Here is a 23576-nt window from a genome sequence, read left to right as displayed (position 1 = left end):
AGTTTATTTTCCTGCCAAATTTCATCCAAATCCATTCATCAGTTTTGCCTGCTAACTAACATCTATACATCTATCCTAACTAATACACATAAATGTCATATTAGGAAGATTTAAGTTGGTCGGCTCGCCTTTAATAGGACCTTGAAATAGGAACCTAATCACTGCTGTCTGTAGTCATATGATCGCTAGACTGTCAGTAAGATTAAAATATAAACAATCGGACTTTTTTCTTCGTTCGCACGTCCTAGTGTGATAAATAAAATTCAGCCAGTGACCATATTAAAAGACTAAATTATTTTTCGTATTCTCGAATTATTACTGAAAAAAAAAATCTTTTTTCTATTTTTAAAATATTTTACTCTCTAATAGGTCTAATGGCATTTTCCCGCCTTTGATTGTGGAAATAAAAACTAAATGGCCACATTTTCACAGTAAATTACGATTTTCTTTTCGGCCAGTAATGTCGTACCTGTTTTACCCTTGGGAATATGACTATTATATAATATTATTGAAATCTCGCTCTTATTGGCTTTAGAATAAAGTTTAAAATCAGTTTAATGCTAGAATATGTTGACTTCAACTTGGAACTGAAATGTACTCTCTTCGGAGGGGTTTTGATATCAAGAAATGAAACTGTATATCCGGGAAGACATTGGTAGGGCTTATTAGGGTTAGTGAGGTTAATAAAAAAAATACGGCCAACTAATGAATTTGATATTTTTCTGGCTTATAACAATACCTTTGAAAGTTTGTTATATTTTACTTTTGCAAGAGATTTGAAAAGTTCATTAAATTATTCACTGAACGAAATATTTTTTTATTGCCTCGGGCTCTTATTTCTTTTAAGTGACAGTTAAGTATAAAATAAACATTCGCTTGCGGCTTAAAGTTAACCTATTCATATAAAGTTTTGAGTTAAAACTTCAAGGTTTGATTTCGAAAGTTTATGAAACTGAGAACATAAAACTTCAATAAAATGGCGCATGAAAAAATAATTTTAAGACTTTATAACGAATAAAGTTTTCACCTGTAAAAACTAAATATTACTAATAATATGCCTATGTTTGTATGGATGGATATTTGTTAGAAGGTACCTCCTGAAGGGATGCATGGATCTCGCTGAAATTTAGTATAGATTTAGAACATTGCCTGGAAGAACACATAGACTACTAAGTTTTTTTTTAATTCAGTGCAGATAGAATCGCGGCCGACTAGTGTAGTATATTTCTGGAATAATTAAGGATAATAAAGTAATAAATTTTATAAAATAATTGTGAAGTATTCGATATCTTGGGATTTTTAGAAATAACTGAAGGGATGTAATCAAAAACCTATATTAATCCAATGGTTTGCAACTGTCACCGTACAAACCGCAAGAGCATAACCGCGTGCGGTTAAAACATGTCGTGTTACACGTTATGGTCTATTTACCTAGATCTAGATAATACTTTTATGTCACATAATGTCTATATATTAAGTAAAAAATATCCTAAATATATTGTTTAAATTAAATTTTATTCACGCCTTAGTTTTGTGTTCTTTATCTTTATGTATGCGGCAAATTCTAGATTTTATTTTAGATTTTTAATATGTTAGTGCATTACAATTAAATGAAAACTAAAATTTGACATGAATTAAAAAAAAACATTTATTTCTTTAAAAAAAATGGGCGGTTGCGTGACATATTAAGGTACACACTATTACATTTTTATCTATTTATTACAACATTAATATCTCCTAATTTTTAAGTGTGGGTTTCTACTGTAGAAATAATTGATTAAAAACATACAGACAACAAAATCTGCTCTGCTCTCCGCCCCGGCCTGCCTGAACCGACCCCTTATACTAGTTAATTGAATACATATATAGTCTTTCAATCTTCATACATAACAGATAGGCTTTTATATTAAATCAACAATTAAACAAATACTAAATGGCCATTTTCTTAATCTAAATAAAATGAAACAATACTTAAATCATAACAAAATTAAAAACTAAACTTAAACACAATAATTACTGACCAACAATAAGTAACAAAATTCAATGTACTATTGCCATTTAAAGTAAATTTAAAAGCAATTGGAATAGACCAACTGTGAACACTAAACTTATAAGTTTTGTCGCTGAAGAGACTGGAGATGGCGCTTTATACAACGTGGCATAGTGATTATTCCAAAATGTCATTCTCTGCTGATGAGGATCGAATCCCTGATGCTCATTACTGATTGACACATTTGTTGATACTTCGCCACCACTTAGTAATAAATATGACAAGCGTGAACTTGTTACCGGCTCCCATAGTGCTATGTTCGGAGAAGCGGGTGTTCTGGAACAGAAATGAACATTTAAATTCAACTTTCTCATCATCAACCTGAATTTCCTTGCAGCAAGTTTGCTCGGCACAGTGTGTACTCCTTTATACAAATTTATTAGTCGTCATATCTGAATTCCACCCCTTCTTACGCATATCATCTTTCACACAATCCACACTTTCTTTGGTCTTCCTCTAACTTTATAGCCATGCAAATTCAATCTCATTACTTTTTCATATTTATATTGCTGATAAATGATGTTTTTGATCACACACAGTCTCATGGCATCCTAAATTTACCATATTGTCCACATTCTCCCAAACTGAAAACAAACCCCAAACAGTCGACAACGGCCCAATATGCTAAGGTACAGCCATATACAAGAAAGCAGTACCTTATTGTTTTGTAGTGTAAAATTTAACGTCGTTATTAAATTTAATCTTACATGAAGACTTTATAATGTACAATTAAAAAGAAAAAGAAAAAAACTTACCCATTATTAAGGAATAATATATAACGCCTCATAATCGCCTCCATGATATGTACATCACCTGGGGTTAAATCGTAATTAAACAGATAGTTTAAAACTCCTCCATGCCTGACACCAGTCAGTGGTATCTGTGGTAAAGCCCAGTCAGAATTCAACGTTCCTCTGTAAGCAAACTCGTAAAGGTAGACTTCAGCTCTGGATGTGAGCGCTCTCTCCCTCACTCCCCTAATGGCTGACACAAGGATCATTGTATCACCATGGTAATCTAAATAATCTTCGATAGTCTCCATATTAATTATTCTTTGTAAGAAATAGTACTCCCGTATTGATTTAACGATTGCAGTCTTGTTCGAATTTGTAGCAACATCTAAATCTACTTGGATAAAGTCATCGAAATTTGTCTGCATTTTGTCTAACCATTGGCTGTAAGCTGCTTCGTGGGCTCTTATTGTTCCTTCTTTGTTCGTGTATCCAGACAAATAAGGCACATGATTGTATTTACCAGAACGGATAATATTAATCGGAGCTTCGGCAATAATGGTGTTGTTACTGTCAACATTATTCTCAATGCAGGGAGCGAACAAAGCTGTGTTGTTGAAGAATTCAAAATCTGTGAGAGCGGTGGCTAATAAACTTATATCTGTTGTTGTAAGCAGTCTTGCTAATTCTTGTCTTGACTTTCCTGTGTAGCCAAGTTTTGCGCCGAACGCTTCAGCGTATTCAACCGGTTTGTACGCGATAGCTCCAGGGGACAATGCAGAGCCACTTTGAGTTATGGCTTTATGGAAAAGATGTTCCGCGTTAGGCGATAGAGTGAGTAGGTCAACCATCGCTGCGCCTGATCCGTGACCAAATAGGATAACATTATCGGGATTTCCACCGAATCCGGCAATGTTTTCTTTGATCCATTTCAACGCTTGGACAACGTCCTTAAGACCAGCATTGCCCGGTGCTTCTGGTACTCCAAGACATAAGAATCCAAAGATAGACAGGCGGTAATTTACGTTGACCACCACAACATTTCTATCGACAAAGTTCTTGAAAGAACGTAGAGTAGTGTCAGTAGTTGTGTACTCTTCACCTTGCAGCCACACCAGTACCGGCTGAGAAGCGGTGAAGTTGGCAGTGTGGATACTGAGGGTCAGACAGTCTTCAACACCGACGATGCCTCGTGATGTGGGATGGGCGCATATCACACCGCTGTTGATTGCGTGGAAGACACCGGGGTATGAGGGTGGAGGAGGTGGCGCCTGAAAACAACACAGAAATTTTCTTTTTTATTTATCACGACAAGCTTATCTTCGTCCACTTGAGTCTGGGCAGTCTGTATTTCTAATACAGAGAATCGTACTCAGAATGCCATTTGAAGTTATCATTTTCTTTGGTTACACTAAGATCTCCATTACTAAAAGACGTGGCGTAACCAAAATACTTTGTTTATCTAATGATTCTCGTTAGTATTAACAAACCTAAGAACACTTTTATCTCAAGGATAAATATTTATTTTTGTAAAAGTTATAATCGTAAATAGAAGTTTTCATATAAATTTTGTACGTAATATTAACTAAGACAATTTCTATATAAGCCTTTTTATACTTTTAATACTTATATAACTGATTTTATTACCTGTATTCTTAGGCAAACAACGCGATAAATCGTTGTCTTCTGCGATATTGACTGATACAAATACTTGCACTTGTAGGTAGATATGAACTTACCTTAAACCTGTTCCCTCCCGACACAAACCCAGCGTAATGTATTCCATAAAAGACGTGGTAGTTGCCATCAGTTGCTAATGAGCCCTGTATCAATCCTTGCGTTGTATTTACTGACGGAGTATTTTGTTCCTGAGCGTGTGCAAATGCAAACGCGCACACTAATACATAGAACAACATTTTCAAGGTCACTTGTAATCACACGCGAATGACGTGCGTCGCATGCGGCCGACGCCGGTGTAATGACTCGAAAGTGCTGTACCTTTACAATATCGACTTGATTTTTTTATCGATAAATCGTATCAATGAGGTCACCGATCCAAACTAAAAACGATAAGCATGTAAGTGTTTATTGTTAACTTTAAATAAAATAACAAGAATATTTTGTAAGTCATATTGCACAACTTTTTTGATGATACAAATTTTTCATTGAAATACTTTATTCGTTTATCTAATAGGTTTAATTTATCCATGTAAACATTGAGGTGAGAAATAAACAGTCATAAATGCAAATTATTATTTCAAATTACGTACAGCGCAGCGATTTTGTGTCGATTTTTTTACATTATTTAGTTTTATTTTTAATTTGGTTTTGTTTTAGTATATAGTTTATTTAATATAGTATGAATTATTAGCTTATGTCTCAGTTAAAATATATATTTATTAATAATATACGTATCGAAAAATCTTTCGATCAGTATTACGTATTAAATAAAAAAAATTGCACTGTAGAATCTATAGTTAAACTTGAGAAGCTGTTTTTTTGTACTAAAAATCGAGATAAATATGAAAAATTTGTCATTTTCAAACTGTCGTTGATCCATTTACCTCAAATAAAAAAATAACTTAAAGATGTCAAAATTAAACTTTCCAATAGTATAAAAATAACCGACGTATATGATAAGATATGATCAAAAATGATTTCATAGAAATATTTGAGGGAGTGTGCGATAACAGAAAGTGATAACAACCTTAGTACAAATGTACATGAACTTTTGAACATTGATTTCTTGTCAACTTTCTTATATATTTAACTAGCTGTCGCCGGAAACTCCGCGCGGAATAAAAAAGAAATAATATCCTAAATCTTCTTCCAGGCTATGTTCTATTCATGCGAAATTTCACGGAGATACAATTAGGCGTTTTGGAGATAGCTTGACACAAACATCCATCCATCTAAACATTCGCATTATATTAACACTAATAATATTAGACTCTAAGTTGTACGTCTTATAACCTACTAACAATATTTAAATGTTTGTATCTGTCCTTTTGGGTAAATCAACAGTTTCAGGTATTATTCGTTTTTATTCTTTGGTTCACTTGTATATTCACAAGACTTCTCTACAAGCAGAGTATTGTTGCCAGTCTCTAACAAGTTTAAACAGAACCATAAACACTTGACATTGGCCCAATCCGATGAGGGAGAGCCATAAACAAGAAACAGAACAGAACAGAACAGAACATTCGCATTTATAATATTACTAAGGATTAATTATCATATACCTACACTGTTATATGGTGACAGCTCTTACAAAACAAGAAATAGGTAGGTAAAAATAAGTGAAACGTTTTATTTTTTTTCAAATTATATTTACTCTTAATAAGAATCTTCAAATCCCAAAAATAATATTTACGTAAATAAGATGTGTTGATGTCTAACTAGAAACGCGTGAGCAGGCGCAGATGCAATCGATTTAAAGCTGTTAAACTTAGAAATTTGGAATTCCGCCGTTACTTACATACCAACTCTCTCATAACGTCATATGTTTGAAACAAGACCAAACCTTTCCCCTCTAGTTATATATGAGTAATTACTACTTTGTTATAATCTGCCTGCGACTTCTCACATCAATAATATGACACGACTAGTCGCAAAGTAAAAAGACATTGTAAAGTATTAAAGGTAAATACAGTCAAAGAATTAAATTCCCATTCCACATTGGATCGGGTATAGTACAGCATACTATACTCCAGCTTTAATAAAAATTTAACATTTAAAATGACAGACGGGTAGGAAATAAATGTCCTCAACTGTACACTAAATATCCGTTTAAAATACATTTAACAATAGTTGAGATAGACCCATAAGAAGGAATAAACTCATGAGTTTCGCCGCTGACGATACTGGAGATGGAGCAACGTACAATCTCGCGTAGTTTTCGTTCCAGAATGTCATAGTCCTTTCATGGGGATTGAAACCCTGGTATACATTAGACGTAGACATATTTGGTGCAAATTCACCACCTTTTAGCATTAAATATGGCAATCTGAAGTTTGATATAGGTTCCCATAACGCGGTGTTCGGAATAGCGGGTGTCCTGGAACAGAAAAATATTGATTAGACCTAACCACTGCGCTAACTGAAAAGCCCATTGACTGACTTATATATAAACAGAAAGCCCAAAATACTGAGACTTAAATGTTTGACATAGATTTTTCTGATTTTAAAATTTTTACTCCCATTGCCTGCAAAGTATGCCGGGAACAGCTAGTACAGAAAAATGTGGTGCTTCATATTAGTTTTGTTTTAAAGAAAAAGAAAGTTTCAACTTACCCATTGTTAATAAATGCTAAATAACGATCCATAATTGTTTCCATCATAAATTCATCAGCTCGAGTTAAATTGAAATTGTACAGGTACTTCAAAAGTCCTCCATGCCTCACACCAGTCAGTGGTATCTGCGGCAAGGGCCAATCAGAATTTAACGCTCCTGTGTAAGCAAATTCGTAAAGGTATACTGCAGCTTTAGAAGTTATTGCTCTCTCTCTTACTCCTCTAATAGTTGACACTAGGATCATTGTATCTCCATGGTAATCTAAATAATTTTCGATAGTGGCCATATCAATCATTCTTTGTCCGAAATAGAATTCCCGTATCGATCGAACAATAGCAGTTTTATTTGAATTCCTTGAAATATCTAAATCTACTTGGATAAAGTTATCGAAATTTGTCTGCATCCAGTTCAACCATCGCTTGTAAGCTGCTTCTTCAGCTCTTATTGTTCCTTCTTTGTTCGTGTATCCAGACAAATAAGGCACATGATTGTATTTACCAGAACGAATAATATTAATCGGAGCTTCGGCAATAATGGTGTTGTTACTGTCAACATTATTCTCAATACAGGGAGCGAACAAAGCTGTGTTGTTGAAGAATTCAAATTGTGTGAGAACGGTGGCTAATAAACTTATATCTGTTGTTGTAAGCAGTCTTGCTAATTCTTGTCTTGATTTTCTTAAGTTCCCAAGTCTAGCGCCGAACTCTTCAGCGTATTCGATCGGTTTATACGCTATAGCCCCGGGGGACAATGCAGACCCACTTTGAGTTATGGCCTTATGGAAAAGATGTTCAGCGGAAGGCGACAGAGTAAGGATGTCAACCATCGCTGCGCCTGATCCGTGACCAAAGAGTATGACATTATTGGGATTTCCACCGAATCCGGCAATGTTATCTTTTATCCATTTCAATGCTTGAACAACGTCTTTGAGACCGGCATTGCCCGGTGCTTCTGGTACTCCAAGACATAAGAATCCAAAGATAGACAGGCGGTAATTTACTTTGACCACAACAACATTTCTATCGGCAAAATTCTTGAAAGAACGTAGCGTAGTGTCAGTAGTTGTGTACTCTTCACCTTGCAGCCACACCAGTACCGGCTGAGAGGCGGTCAGGTTGGCAGTGTGGATACTGAGGGTCAGACAGTCTTCAACACCGACGATGCCTCGTGATGTGGGATGGGCGCATATCACACCGCTGTTGATTGCGTGGAAAATACCGGGGTACGAAGGCGAAGGAGGCGGCGCCTGAAAACAACGACTTAATTATTCAAAAGCTGATAACATTTTTGTTATTTTAAAGAGGTACATGTCATTTGTAATATCCGAACTGTACTTTCTGTTTCTGTTCTCAGTTTTCTGGAATGTTTTTAGGATAGATAGACAAAATGATAGACTATCTTTCTCCAAATAGGCTTTCTTGATAGGATTACTTGACTTCTTGTCAATAGATGTTCGCTATTTTATTACTTAAATTCTAATCATAAACCTGATAATTTCAGTATCTTTTTTAACATATAACATACAACCAATTATAATAATCTTCGATATACGATTATCAGTCCGGATATGACGGTACAGCGGAAGAGAGATCACATTTTGACGATTTAACTTATCTTTACCCCATTTACATAGTGGCTTGCTTTGACTTTTGAGACAAAAAGGGAAATGGACCGCTTTTAAATATATTGTAGTTTAAACTTACCTTGAATCTGTTCTCTCCAGATACTGATCCGGCGTAATTTAATCCATAAAAGACGTAGTAGTTGCCATCAGCTGCCAATGAGCCTTGTATCCGTCCCTGTGCTGTATTCACGATAGGATCATATTGTGCTTGAGCTTTAGTAAGCGCAAACGCGCATATTAACGTAAGTAAAAACATTTATGTGAAAGAGGCGTCCTTCGCGTGCGACAGACGCCGATGTAATAACTCAGTAGAGTACCCCTAAAGTTAATAACTTTTATCAACAGAAACGTAGCACTGAATGATCGATTCATTTGTTTATCTCGATCCCTTTATTAATAATAGGTAAAAGATATTAATCTAACAAAACCATGAATTTTGCTATTTCTGGTAGTATTTTGAGTTTTAAAGTCATAGATGTGCATAGGAAACCATTGCTACTATTGCGGACCTCTTCCTAAAATCAATCGATGGTTTACAGCTTGTGGGTTCAAAAATATATCATCGTCATCATCAGCTCACTATACGTCGCCACCAAGGGGCTCGGAGCCTACCCTTAGTTAGGGGTGATTAGGCCGTAGTAACCACGCTGGGCCAGTGCGGGTTGATTGACTTCACATCGCGATGTTTTCCGTAGAACGGTAAGAACGTCGGATAAATGAACATGTGTAAATTGGAAGTAGAAAAACTCAAGTGTTTAACCCCTGAATAACCAAGGCGACAAATATATTGTTGCTTCATCATTATCAAGAAGAAATGTATTTTGCGGAGTTCTTTTGACACATATTTGTCAAAGAACCGCGTTTCGATAAAGGGAGTTAGGGGTGTAAAATTTTTAATTAATGAAGCTTGGTGTAACATCTGAGATTATTTTTAATTTGCTTTTCATCACGATAGGTGATGAATATTTTAGGTCTACTTTAATATTAATCACATACGATTGTGATACAATGACTTCGATATAAATCTTATATATAAAATTCTCGTGTCACAATTTTCGTACCCATACTCCTCCGAAACGGCTCGACCGATTCTCATGAATTTTGTGAGCATATTGAGTAGGTCTGAGAATCGGCCAACATCTAGTTTTAACCACGCGCGGACGGAGTCGCGGGCGACAGCTAGTGTGATATAAACACCGTAGTAGGGGCTTACCAGAACTTACGAGATTTGGTTCGCTTCCAATAAAACGATTACAATAACCCTGATTCCTGCTACAAATGTTCCTTAGTTTCAGTTTTATTGAGTACCAATATATCTTGAACTTTGTTTGCTTCTACCTCGTCGTGACCACTTCGAACATGTAATGGGTAAAGAGGAAAGCTCATTTTACACTAGTTGTTTTAAAAGGAGTACAGACATACCTAGAGATAAATATATCCAAGTCTGACTTGAGATTCACGCCTCAGATTTGCGCGTCAGTGATGCACAAGACTCGAAACTGTAGCACAATTTTATTTTAAATCCTGTCCTGTAATATTTATATTTTGGTTTCTGGTGTATTCATGTGGTTTTTATATTTTTTTGTGTGTTTGAAGTGTTATTACTTACTATGAGTCGTATTTTACCACGACATGCTTGTAGTAAGCCAGTATGTGTTTGCGGTTTGGTTAAATATATCAAAGTAAGTAAATACTTGTTTCAATATACTACATGTTATACGTATCTGAGAAGAGATTTAAATATATATGTGAAGTCAACCAACAAGGATTGGGCCAGCGTGGTTGACTATGGCCTTAGTCACCCCTAACATAGGGTTGGCGCCGAACCCCTCAGCGGAGACGCATAATGAGCTGATGATGATGATATAATAACGCAAATTACAATTTGAATTTTAGATTGTTATTGACTTACTAATATTATAAATGCGAAGGTTTAGATTCTTGTATGGATGTTTGTTAGAAGATATCTCCAGAACGGCATTATAGATTTCGCTGAAATTTGCCATATATGTACAACATAGTCTGGAAGAACATATATACTATTAATTATGTTTTAATTCTGGACGGACAGATTATAATAAATTAAAACGTAAGTATTGAAATGTTATTTATCTTTATATTATCAAATTTCTAAGTATAAGTTTATATTTAGATAAGCTTAAATGGATTCTAACAATGATAAATATCTGCAAATCCTCTATACGTAGTAAGGATATATCAGTCATAATCAGAAGTACACGATAGACACCAGATTATGTTTTATCAAAGGCTATCCGTAATGTTGGCAACAACACTTTGTCTAATCGTCTATAAACTAGTTGTCGCCCACGACTCCGTCAGCCCGAAATTAATAAAAAACTATTAAGTTGCCTATGTGTTGATTTTAGACACCAAAATGCCCGTTTAAAAGATATTGTTATCTCTGTTTTATCAAAGATAGTGATAGGGATGACGATACAGTACTAGTTACAAATAATTTAACTGTAATATAAAGTAGGAAGTTTTATTGCTGTAATATACAGCAAATGTAGGAGCGAGATTACGCTCTTGTATAATTAATCTGCTTCATAACACAAGGAAAGTAGCTTTCCCAGCTTATTCACGTTGCTTATAAATTTAAGACAATATCGTTTACTCAAAATAACTTTAAAAATACAACGAGAAGAATTTTTGCTAAAATTCTGTCAAATAAATGTACTTAACTTTTACGGAACAAGACAAATTAAGTAAATGAAGGATCAGAAGAGCAATTCTGTCTTATTTAGGTAGTTAGAACATTTACCTTATGCAAAATATTATGCTCAGTTGACATTGAAATAGCAAAGCGCCTGCTGTAAATAGTCATGCAACATTATATGTATCAGCAAAATGTCTTTAGAGAAATAATAGGGGCTTTAGAACTTTTTTCACCAAGCATAATTTGGACTACATTGTTTCACGGATTCTTGTAAAAAGCAAAAGAAGAATAACCATCCCAAAATTTTAATTTACATTTGCAAATGTCATCCGGACGTATTTTATAAGCGAAAGTGGACGACGTATTCTTACGTAAATACTGAAGACAAAAGGAAACTAATTTATATCATGCTGCTCTTCAGTTATGCCCGTACAATAGAAAATGGTTCTTATCATCTAGTGGTTAAAGTATAAAGTTTACAAATTGAGCTTAAACGGGATTTTGAAAGGCAACGTTTATAGTTACAATGAAATTGAATCTTAAAGCGATAGAATAGAGTTGTAAATTGTATAGCTAGGGTAATTTCATAATCGCCCTAAATTCGTGTCATCTGGAAGTGTAACAGGTCGGAAATATTTCACGGTGGAGCGTAAGATGGATACTGTAACTCTAACAAGATATTAATAAATTTGCAGGGCAAGATAGAAATGTACGGTCAAGTGATGAACAAGGATTTTAAGATTGGCTATCTTTTATTAAGCTAGTAGTTGTGCACCGCGACTCCGTTTGCACAGAAATAAAGAAATCTTAATGAGTAGCATGTGTTCTAGACTATGTTCAGCACAGATGTATTATGCCAAATTTCATCTAGATCCGTTGAGCCGTTCTGGAGATATCTTCTAACATCCATCCATCCATCTAAACATTCGCACTTATAATATTAGTAGGATTTAACGGTTGTAAAACGGTCACTTCGCTGTTTTGGCGAATTCGGTTCGAATTCGGTGAGTCAGTATTTCCTTCTCGCTATCATTTATTATATAATAAAAGTATTATGTTTCAATATTTTCTCTTACAGATAAAATAGGGTTTGTTATAGAAATCTCCTTAAATATAAAAAAAAATATGCTTATTATTTCGTTTTTCGTAGCTTTAATAAACATGTTTAAGGATATTTTGAATTCAATTTTTTATAAAATGTACAATTATATAGCGAATTCTACTAAACATCTTGATATGGACTGGCTAAGTAAAACCTTAATAAGCTTCCTTTATAAATATTACAACGCAGCGCTCAACAATGAATCTTATGTTAAATGAAATAAAATGCAATTTCATTCATATTCTAAGTAAATAGGGCCTTTCCTAATCTCACTTAGCCTTAAACAGAATTTATCTCAACGTTTAACAAGTTGGAAATAATTTTCATTTAAAACTGAAACGAGAAAGGATTTCTACTAATAAAGGGTTTTTTATTTAAGAAACATTCGTTTCCTAGACGAAGTTAAAATTAAAAAATAACATTTTTACTTTATTACATTACTAGCCGTTATCCGCGACTCCGTCCGCACGGAATTAAAAAAAAAACGTAAAAAAATAGGCTATGTATTCTTCTGAACTATGTTGTACATGTATGCCAAATTCGTCCAGGCATCTCCGGAACGTGTCATCAAAATCCGTTGACTCATTTCGGAGATGCCTTCAAACATCCATCCGTCCATCCATCTACCTAAACTTCCGCTTTGATAATATTATAGTAAGATGTAAGAAGAAAGATTAAGAAATCACCTTTTTCACAAACTAAACACGAATCGTATATTGAAAATTGCACGTAAAACTTGCGATACAAGCATGAAAATTGAATTTATCTGTAAATTCTATTTGAAATTGCTTTGACGTGGACTTAAAGGTAACAAATTGTATTGTAAATTCATTTTATCTTCTATATGGTATTTCAGTGGTAAAGCCCGCTTTAACATCTTCGCACGAATCGGCCCGGCTCGCCCGGTGAAATACCACGACCATACAGAAGACAGGCGTAAAGTGGAAGCAATTCCGCGTATCGTCTGATGAGTGTCGTCCCGTAGGCCTAATTTAGTCCTCTTTCCCTTCCCATTCTTTTCTTTATAATAAAAGGATGGGAGGTGGACTTTCCGGATGAGAGGATGCATGGAAAGGGAAGATATTTTCTTTCTATGCATCCTCTTCTCCGTCGATTAAAGGAAGGCAACGCATATGCAATTGCGTATGTCTATGGGCAACGGTTACTTCGCTATTTCAGCGATTTCAGGTGGCCGCCCGCTCGTTTGCCATCTTTTGATATAAAAAAATATCTTAAATTAAATTAAAACACATTTATAATTCTACTGTTAAAGTAAAAGATTGACTCGACAATCTTTTTGAAGATTTTTTTAAAGCATTTGTATAATTCATCGTAAATAAGGCGATGGCTGGATTCTATAGTAGATCATTTGTCCACGAGTTCACGTTCGTACCCATCTGTTTGTGTATCTTGTTAATATTTCAACGATCTGTATATTCTGTAAATATTAAATAGGGTTGCCAACTTTCGTAGCAACGTAGACCCGAACACTAGCGGAAAAGAAAGCCTTATCAAACGAAAATAAACGAGGTGGAAAAAAATAAAAAAACTTCAGGACTTCTAGATGGGACGGAATAAAAGTGTAGACTTACCGTCGAAGTCAAAGCTTACTTCGTGTCTCTACATCACTAGTTAATGTCTTGTCGATGTCTTGGCGATGGAAAAATCTTACACATAATCTACTCTAAGAGAAAGACATTGATGTCAAGCATAGTACAAATATGTATGCAGTTTCGAAAAATTCATGTCCAATCTGTAGAAGTGACAGCCCTAGCAGCCTAGATTCAGCTGCGATCCGGTCACTTGTCGGAATACTAATGTCAGCGCACTGCTTTACGCGGTCACGTGCCACTGACATGTCTCCAAGTTTTATTTTTGTATATTACGCTAGACTTCTTTAAATTATTTAGCCCCTACAAAATACGTAATGGACGCTATCTAACTCTTAAACTGCAAATTGGACCTTAAGATATAAGGATAAAGTTTAAAATAGAAACAAAAATCGGTCCTATAATCAAGCCCATACTAAATTACAAGGTTTCGAACAGTTCTCAATAAAACACTATTTATTTGTTACATTTAATATTTACGTATACGTCTGAGTACAGTCGTCGACAGAACGTGTTTGTCTTGTTAATTATATTAATGGACGTATAAAATTTTTTGTCATTTTTACCCAACTCGCCCCGAACAAATGAAGATAATTGTTTTTTTGCGTTTCCGTAGTGTCTGCTTGCAACTATATTAAATTTTTCTCATAGTGGCATAGGAAGTCAGTGAAACTTTTTTCTTTTAATTAACTCCTAGCTTCACAGATAAGGCAAAGGACATATGGACTTATCATGTTTTTATGAGTAAAATATTTTTAAAAGTAAATAGAACTTTTTAATCTGCTTTTATACAATACTTTTGAAAATTATTCAAAGGCAATAGAAATTCCTCATCTTCTAGGAATTATTTAAGTCGCTAAGAAGCAGTAAACTTTCTTACGAAGTCTTTTCAGTGTAAAGTCTTATTCGAAAGTAAATATAAAGTTGGATCAAATGCGGCTTGCCTTAAAAAACTAAGGCGTAGTGAATTTTGTCTTGTACATTTTTTGTCGATAAATAAATTAATATTGGTTAATTTTATAAATTGGTTTTTAACTAGTTGTCGCCCGCGACTTCGTCCGTACGGAATTAAAAACTAACTTATTTAAAAGCCTATGTGTTCCGCCAGACTATGTTCTATATCTATGCCAATTTTCAGCGAGATCCATGCAGCCGTTCTGGAGATACCTTCAAAAAACATCCATCTAAACGTTTGCTTTTTTATATCCTATGTTGGCGAACGAGTGATCGGTCATCTGAAATCGCTGAAAAAGCGAAGCGACCGTTTACCACAGATATCTACAATTGCAGAGGCATTGTCTACCTTTTACATTTATAATATTAGTAAGATACTGAAAAGTAAGAAGGTCATTGCCGTATCTGTTTAAAATTTACAGAATTACATGACATTATTATACTTGAAACTTTGTAAGTTATTTAAGCCGTTTTATTATTTCCAGTGAAATGACCATGAATGGCTTAGTTCCAGGCAATCGCATAACGCTTCATGCTCCCCCGCGCACCCTGGTGCCAGATTTGAATGCACAATTAAACTTCCTAATGGATATTCGGGATTCTGTGTTAAATCTTCAATTTCACGTTTGCTAATTAAATTGTTTAGAAATTTAGGAGTTATTGGGATTATTTATTGAATAATACTAATGTTACTAATATTATAAATGCGAATGTTTGGATGGAGGGATGGATGGATGTTTTTTTGAAGGTATCTCCAGAACAGCTGAATGGATCTCGCTAAATTGGCATAGATGTAGAACATAGTCTGACAGAACACACAGACTACTAATTAAGTTTTTAATTCCGCGCGAATGGAGTCGCGGTCGACAGCTTTTTTAAAAAACATTACACAATTTACCTGAATTTATTATTTGTGTAAAAAATATTATTAACATATTACCAAGACGTCATGAATCATGTAATTTTAAACTTTATGAACTAAGTAACTAGCGTGCTTACAAGTTTCTTAGTAAGTAGGTTAATTAGTTTATTTCACGCGGTTTGCGGCAAACTAAATATTTATTGGACTAATAAATACCTTTCTCAGATATCTAACTCTCATATTAGAGTAATTAACTTTGTTATAATATAAATTAAACAAAAAAAAGGTATCGACATTTCTAATTATTTGATAAATCATTTGTATATGTAGGATCTGCGCAACAATTTCATCCAACAAACCTTTGAAGCAATAGTCTAATGGTTGGTAGAACGGATTTCTGATCGCGTGGTCTGGGGTTCGAATCCCGCCATTCAACTATTATCGTAAACCAGTTGGAATGGTACAGGAAATATTAGTAAATTAACAAAAATCTGCTAATATTTAAAAAATATCTATCTCCCGTCATTGAGGAAGGACTGAGGACTGTCCTCAGTCCTTACTCAACCTTGACACCTTTCAGGCAAACCATCCATTTCTTTCTAAATCCTATCGATGTACCCCATAAATATTTAAATTTCTCCTTGTTTCATACACCTTCCCATAATATGCCGATATTATAATAAGTTATTTTAAAATAAAAAAGCAGCGCGTGTTTGAATTTCATTTATTCAACATGTTGCCGGCCTCTTTAAATTATTTAGTTGTCCGCAGCGAGGCTGCCACCCCTGCGACCCCTCACGAAAAATTTACACTCCGACACAAATTAAAAATAAAATTGTTTCAATTTGCGAAAAAATAACACATCTATTAGTTGTTAAAGGCGAAAAGCCTTGTGGCGGTGTGGTGTTTATACTTTTTAAACATTTTATTTATAAACACTACAAGCTGTCGCTCTCGACTTCGTGTGCCTATGTGTTCTTCCAGACTATGTTCTATATGTATGGCAAATTTCATCGAGATCCGTTCAGCCGTTCTGGAGAAAACTTTAAGTAAACATCCGTCCATCCATCCATCTAAACATTCACATTTATAATAATATTATAGTAAGATAAAACTATTTACTTAAACTTACAATATATTTTTAAACATCTGAAATTTTCAGTCATTTTTAAAAGCTTTTAAAAAGTTTTATAAACCAAATGCTAGGTTTAAAGCTAAGCTTTCAATCCATTTAAAGCTGTGAGGTTCTATTTTTCACGTAGTCACTATACCGATTCCAATTTATTTTACTAAACTTTTTTAGAAATCGGATTGACGGCATTTCATTTGGTTAAGAAATAACTGACCGGTGACTGAATCTGAACACAAGAAATATTCTAGAATAAAGATATTTTAAGCATCATTTAACATTACTGGCTGAAGTCAGTTAAACTGTACATATTTTAATGTGTCTCTTAGCAATCGAATTGAAATGTGAATGTCAATGACCTTCCATCTTTGACAGTGGTACAGCCCGCTTTAACATCTTCGCACGAATTGGCCCGGCTCGGCCGGTGTAATACCACGACCACACAGAAGACAGGCGTGAAGTGGAAGCAATTCTACGTTTCCTCTGATGAGTGTGCGTCCCGAAGGCCTAATATAGTCCTCTTTCTCTTCCCACCCTTTTTCTTATAAGGAAAGGATGGGAAATGGAAGTGGACTTTCCGGATGAGAGAATGCATGGAAAGGGAAAATATTTTCTCTCTGTACATCCTTTCCTCCGTCGATTCAAGGTAGGCATCGCATATGCAATTGCGTATGTCTATGGGCAACGGTCACTTCGCTATTTCAGCGATTTCATGTGGCCGCTCGCTGGTTTACCACCTTATGATATAAAAAAAAATCTGTCAAAAATATGACTCCCCTTTATGCACATTGTAATTTTAAACGCATTGTATTTTTTTACATTTAAAGTATTAATATCTAGATAGTTTAAATGATTTACTCAGTCATAATCAGTTTCCTTATTGTACCGAATAGTACAAATAATGAAACGTAATATTGTATGCAAGCTCTCCATAATCCAGGCTCAAGGGAAATCAATTCGAGCTATACTGCATACACTCATAAATATGACACGTGCCTATGATCGTAGTAAACCACTAACGGCCTTACTTCAAAACTATCTACAGATTAAAAAACTAACCTAGTATCTTATGTTACAATCAAAAACATATTTGAAATAATATAAAAATAGCAGCACGACAGCGCAAGCGCATTTAATCGTTCTTATAATTATTTAAAACTATATACATACTAGCAATCGCTCGCGACTCCGTCCGCACGGAATTATAAAACAGCATAATTGGTAGCCTATGTATTCTTCCAGACTATGTTCTATATGTATGTTAAATTTCATCGAGATCCTTTCAGCCGTTCTGGAGATACTTTTAAACTAAAATCCATCCCTCCATCCATCCAGCTAAACATTCGGATTAATGTTAGTATTATTCTTGACAACATCTCGTTGTTGTCATTTCCCGCGCTATTCTCCTCTATCTTTTGCATCTATCTTACTAATATTATAAATGCGAATGTTTAGATGGATGAATATGTGAATGTTTGTTTGTAGGTATCTTCAGAACGGCTGACGGTATCGATCTCGCGGAAATTTCGCAAAGATGTAGAAAATAGTATGAATGAACACACAGGCTACTAATGAACTTTTTTTAATGCAGCGCAGACGGAGTCACGGGCGACAGCTAGTCGTTTCATATAATTAAAAAGGCAAAGGTTCACTGGCCAGTATGCCACGTCTTTGGCAGAATGTTTCTGTACTTAACATTCCATCCATCAAGAATATTGTTTTGAATTTTTACCATAGACTTTTTTCAAATTCATAAAAGAAAAACCATCTCAAAGACATAGGATTTATAAAAGCGTGTTTTCTGTAAAGGCCGGTAACGCCTTTTTTTAGGGACTTTTGTTCTTATGAACATGAACGTATCTTCATTTCCTTTGGCTTGAATTTTTAATGGCAACAAACTCAGTTGAAAGTCCAAGAATTATATTAAAAATATAATAATTAATGTATCGCTAGTGACATGAAAGTCAAGTGAAATTTTAAAACGTAAACTCACGGTTTCGTGTTATTTAGTAATTAAAATAATTACGATAAAAGCTTGTGTTATAATTTAACTTAAACACGCTCCTTTTAATGTATAACTGTAAAGAATTTTACATTTATTTTTATATTTTTATGTATGACGTCAGAGGATAAAGTCAACGATTTGGCTGGAATTTTTTATTTTACCTACATGTTAACCCTTAATTCGATGGTGTCCAGTGTGACGAACAACTAATTAATAAAAAAAATTTACTAAACTAGTTTAGAGAAAATTACGTAAGTATGACTTTTCTAAAAAAAAAACGTTTTTTTGCTACAATTTTTTTTGTCGAATTAAGGGTTAAGCTGAATTGGGTTTAATATTGGATACAGGAATTCAGGATATACGTTATTTATACTTATAGTAACCCTTAACTTAGGGTAGGCTCCGAGCCCCTTAGTGGGGACGTATAGTTAGCTGATGATAATACTTTTAGTGGTTTTTAAAAATAAAAGGAATGAAAAAAGGATGAAAAAAAATGAAATTGCTTCAATCCAATAGCATTATTATGGATATGCTTATCCAAGTGGACGAAGGTTCGACTATTGTCCTGAACCATAAATAACTTTAGAGCTTCAAAAATTAAAAGAAATACTCGAAAATTAATTTTTACTAGCGGTCGCCCGCGACTCCATCCGGAATTATAAAAACATAACTAGAAGCATATGTGTTCTTCCAGACTATGTTCTATATGTATGCCAAATTTCATCGAGATCCGTTGACCGTTCTGGAGATACCTTCAAACAAACATCCATCCATCTAAACATTCGCATTTATAATATTAGTAAGAAATAAGATTATCTGCCAATAATTTAATTAAAAAGTCTATTGAACTCGCTTTTAATGAACGAGTACCTTTATTTAACGTTAAGCTTTGAAATGTTCAAAGACTACAGCAATTCACTGCTCCTCCGCACAAAAGAAAACGTAGATTGTAAAGTAAAAGAGCTAACAAGGCGTTAATTAGCAACGCAACGTTCATCAAGGAGGATGATATTATGCAAACTGCACTATTTATTTAGCTCTTTGTCATTATATTATATAAATAACTAGCTGTCGCCCGCAACTCTCTAAACTTTTTAAATTGTATGAGGATTAAATTCATATTATCGCGAAAAAAGTGTCTGAACGTAATTATTTTACGAATTTAAGCTTAATTTACTTTGACACAGTCTATATATGAAAGACTAGATGTCTACCCATGACTCTGTCTGCGAGGAATAAAAAAAATTAATTAGTAGTAACCTATGTGTTCCTCCAGACTATGTTCGACATCTATAAGAAATTTCATCAAGATCCGTTCAGCCGTACCGGAGATATCTTCAAACAAACATCCATCCATCTAAACTTTCGCATTTATAATATTAGTAAGAGTGAGATGGAGATTATTCTGAATATTTTTTAACCGGTATTGAGGATGCTTTGGGCATACATATTAATATAACGTGACGGTTCACTCAGTATTCCAAATATCGAGGCTATAGCGTACGCAATAACCAGTGGGCCGTCCGTCCATCGTTCAGACCCAAAGTAATGCTAATTTTACACGAAGAACAATGAGGTAGAGCAGCAAACATTACAGTATTGCTATGGTTTCAACGCACACTTTCGAAACAGTTTATTATACTGTTGTCTTAGTTAATACACAGAGACACGTAAACTAAAGACAGTCGTCGTGAGAAAACTCGGTGCAATATTTGGGATAGTGGAGCAAATCTATAAAAGTGTAATGTAGTCGCTAAGCCTGTAAAGACGACTAGCGAATACCATACGAAGGGCCTTAGCGTTGTTAGTTTGAATGAAACAGTATGAAATAGTAGCATTATTTTGTCCTACTGGTATATCGCTGTTCTGTCCTTGTGTGAAACTCCCATAACCAGAGGGCCGGCCGTCCATCGTTCAAAGCAAACGTAATTAACTGCTCCCGTCTCGATAACAAGCCGTCACCCAAATTTATTGGCTATCACCTCGTAAATAAAATGTGGCTGACAACCCTTAATCTAAAAAAATCTCCGATACCTGATAATAGGTTATTTCAAAATGTAAAATAGGTTAAAATTATCATTAAATTTGATGTTATTGTGTTCGATTGTCACTAAGGAAATCCAGTATGTAACTACACTTTTTAGTGTATATTATAAATCCCTTGAGTGAAATTTACAAGAGAAAAAAAAACATTTCAGTATTCTGTAAAGCTAATCTGATTAATTTTCTTGTTAAAATACTAAAAAGGCGCAATGCGGGAAGAGCATTAATCCTAATTCAGCAACAAACTGCATCCCAGCACGCGAATACATTACCTTGTTGCTGTATACATGTTAAAAGTTTTAGCTCAAGCTCTAGATGTTAAATTTTGATCTAATAAAGCTATGTGGTCCATATATATTATCACACTAGCGATCGCCCGCGACTTCGTCAGCGCGGAAAACAATGTAGCCTATAATATGCCCGGTATGAACTCGTGCGTCTACTTTCCCGACAAAGTCCCGTCAAAATCGGTTCAATCGTTCCGGGTGTTACCAGGAACAAACGCGGCTGTGTTTTTTTATATCATAAGGTGGCAAACGAGCGAGCAGCCACCTGAAATCGCTGAAATAGCGAAGTTACCGTTGCCTATAGACATACGTAATTGCATATGCGTTGCTTACCTTTTAATCGACGGAGGAGAGGATGCACAGAAAGAAAACACTTCCATGTATCCTCTCATCCGGAAAGAACACTTCCACTTTGGGAAGTGGAAGTGAGGATGGGTCCTATCCTTATAAGAAAAAGGGTAGGATGTGAAAGAGGAGGTCTATGTCTGACTCTATGTTTGTCCACACCTTCTAATTAGGTCAGGTGTGGACAAACATAGAAGCAGACAAAGGTAAATATGAAAAATTTAGTTTTTCTTTTTTTCTCAATATTACATACAGACATTCCAACTTTATTAATATGTAAAGATTCTTACAACAAATACACTTACTTAATGAGAAAAGTGTAATGACTGGGATGGAATGTCTATCCCTATCGAGGGTCGGCACAGTATGTACTACTCCTCCATACATCTCTATCAGCCGTCATATCCGAGTCTACCCCCTTCTTACGCATATCCTCTTTCACACAGTCATTCCATACTTTACTGGAAGAATCTATTTAATTATTTTTAATTAAAAACATTAAAACCTTTTTGGAAATTTAATATACTCTAAATATCACCAAATACGAGGTCCTTACGTCAAAAGCAATACTTCTACTTTTATCCGACCTTTGTCGTGTTACAGCTTTTGAATATTTGCTGTAATATTTTAAAGGTAAATCGTGTGATGTGTCAGGTGTCACAAACGTATGGACGTTCTGTAAATAAAATATGTAAATAATACTATGATTATTTAGCGGTTGATAGCGGTTGTTACAGGTCGATATTTTATTATGTGATACGTATTTAAATATTGGATATAAACCTATTTTTCGTCAGCTTATATACATCTTCACATCGAGCCTACTCTTCCAGTGGGGAAAGTTTTGACATCCCACTGACCGGCCTGAGACCGGGCCTTTCTGTACAACCCTAATGGGGCGCTGCGCTTTTAGGCAATCCTTGATTCTACCCTAAATTAGGGTAGGATCGAGGAGTGCCTAAGAGTGTCTTACCAAGCCTCATTCTAATTTTCATTCTATTTATATGTATATCATCATCATAATCAGCTCACTATACGTCCCCACCGAGGGACTCGGAGCCTACAAGCTAGGGCTGACTAGACCATAGTCAACGCTGGCCAAGTGCGGGTTGGTTGACTTTACACATATCTTTGAATTTCTTCTCAGATATGTGCAGGTTGCATCACGATGTTTTCCTTCACCGTAAGATTAATATACATACAAATATTTACACAATAAAAATAACATTTTAGATATGACTCTACAATAATATTTTACATGAAATAATTTATAAATATTCTGATTGAACTTTTAAAGTGAAATTAATAATTTAGTAGCAATTTCGTAAAAAGATCTTTCCTCTGATATTACTTAAGTTTAAATCTTGACTCAAATAATTTACAATATTATGTGCAGTTTCTAGTTCAAATAAAACTAATTAATCTATGTTATTTGTAGTAAAAAAATATATTAGAACATCGAGAATCTTAAACACAATGAAAACTGCGCTTTCAAAGAATGTCTTATTAAGCTTGTATTTTCTTTGTAGATCCTTTTCTAAAGAAATCTGAGTACAGTATTGTAACAAACAACTGCAGTAAGAGATCACAAACATCTCAACAATTCCGCTCTCGACCACAACAATCAGTTTATTCGATCTTTGTAACGTAGCTTAGAAATATCTGTAGTAGAGTTTCATTCCTTTTATTGATAGTTTGTTTAAAGGTTCCATAAATGTTAAATTATTCAAACTTTCGAGACATTATACTAAACTGATATATAAACACGACTAAACACTCACGTATATTCGTCCGGTGGCGGCACCGACTAGTTTCGAGCCCATCGGGGGCCCTTCATCAGGATGAGTGGTACTGGTATTATTT

General features: G+C 34.7%; 3 protein-coding genes across 13 annotated transcripts in view; 1 reads left to right on the top strand and 2 right to left on the bottom strand.

Annotated features, from left to right (window-relative positions):
- The window catches only part of Trpm (transient receptor potential cation channel, subfamily M), a 125411-nt gene that overhangs the window by 33145 nt on the left and 68690 nt on the right, over window positions 1–23576 (top strand). The gene's annotated exons all lie outside the window — the stretch shown is intronic.
- On the bottom strand, window positions 1632–4779 carry LOC106114027 (venom carboxylesterase-6-like). The gene is made up of 3 exons (XM_013307099.1): window positions 4521–4779; window positions 2806–4052; window positions 1632–2326 (listed from the first exon to the last, which is right to left on the bottom strand). The coding sequence occupies exons 1-3, from the start codon at window positions 4695–4697 to the stop codon at window positions 2059–2061; spliced, it is 1692 nt and encodes a 563-aa protein (XP_013162553.1). The 5' UTR covers window positions 4698–4779; the 3' UTR covers window positions 1632–2058.
- Window positions 6453–9009, bottom strand: LOC106114028 (venom carboxylesterase-6-like). Its single transcript, XM_013307100.1, has 3 exons — window positions 8779–9009; window positions 7075–8321; window positions 6453–6838 (listed from the first exon to the last, which is right to left on the bottom strand). Exons 1-3 carry the CDS (start codon window positions 8953–8955, stop codon window positions 6571–6573), a joined length of 1692 nt encoding a protein of 563 aa, XP_013162554.1. The 5' UTR covers window positions 8956–9009; the 3' UTR covers window positions 6453–6570.

The sequence above is a fragment of the Papilio xuthus genome, unplaced genomic scaffold, assembly GCF_000836235.2.
Source record: "Papilio xuthus unplaced genomic scaffold, Pxut_1.1 DF828142.1, whole genome shotgun sequence".
NCBI classification, from domain to species: Eukaryota; Metazoa; Arthropoda; class Insecta; order Lepidoptera; family Papilionidae; genus Papilio; species Papilio xuthus.
The sequence above is the reverse complement of the archived record's forward strand: the minus strand, read 5'-3'. Positions and strand labels throughout refer to the sequence as shown.

What these genes read in the sequence shown, in the direction of transcription:
- LOC106114027 (XM_013307099.1), bottom strand. Translation starts at nt 4,697, where the DNA reads ATGTTGTTCTATGTATTAGTGTGCGCGTTTGCATTTGCACACGCTCAG. An exon ending in CGGGAGGGAACAGGTTTAAG is followed by an intron (nt 4,053 to 4,520) that starts GTAAGTTCATAT and finishes TGTTGTTTTCAG; the next exon opens with GCGCCACCTCCTCCACCCTC. An exon ending in ATATTATTCCTTAATAATGG is followed by an intron (nt 2,327 to 2,805) that starts GTAAGTTTTTTT and finishes TTTCTGTTCCAG; the next exon opens with AACACCCGCTTCTCCGAACA.
- LOC106114028 (XM_013307100.1), bottom strand. Translation starts at nt 8,955, where the DNA reads ATGTTTTTACTTACGTTAATATGCGCGTTTGCGCTTACTAAAGCTCAA. An exon ending in CTGGAGAGAACAGATTCAAG is followed by an intron (nt 8,322 to 8,778) that starts GTAAGTTTAAAC and finishes CGTTGTTTTCAG; the next exon opens with GCGCCGCCTCCTTCGCCTTC. An exon ending in TTAGCATTTATTAACAATGG is followed by an intron (nt 6,839 to 7,074) that starts GTAAGTTGAAAC and finishes TTTCTGTTCCAG; the next exon opens with GACACCCGCTATTCCGAACA.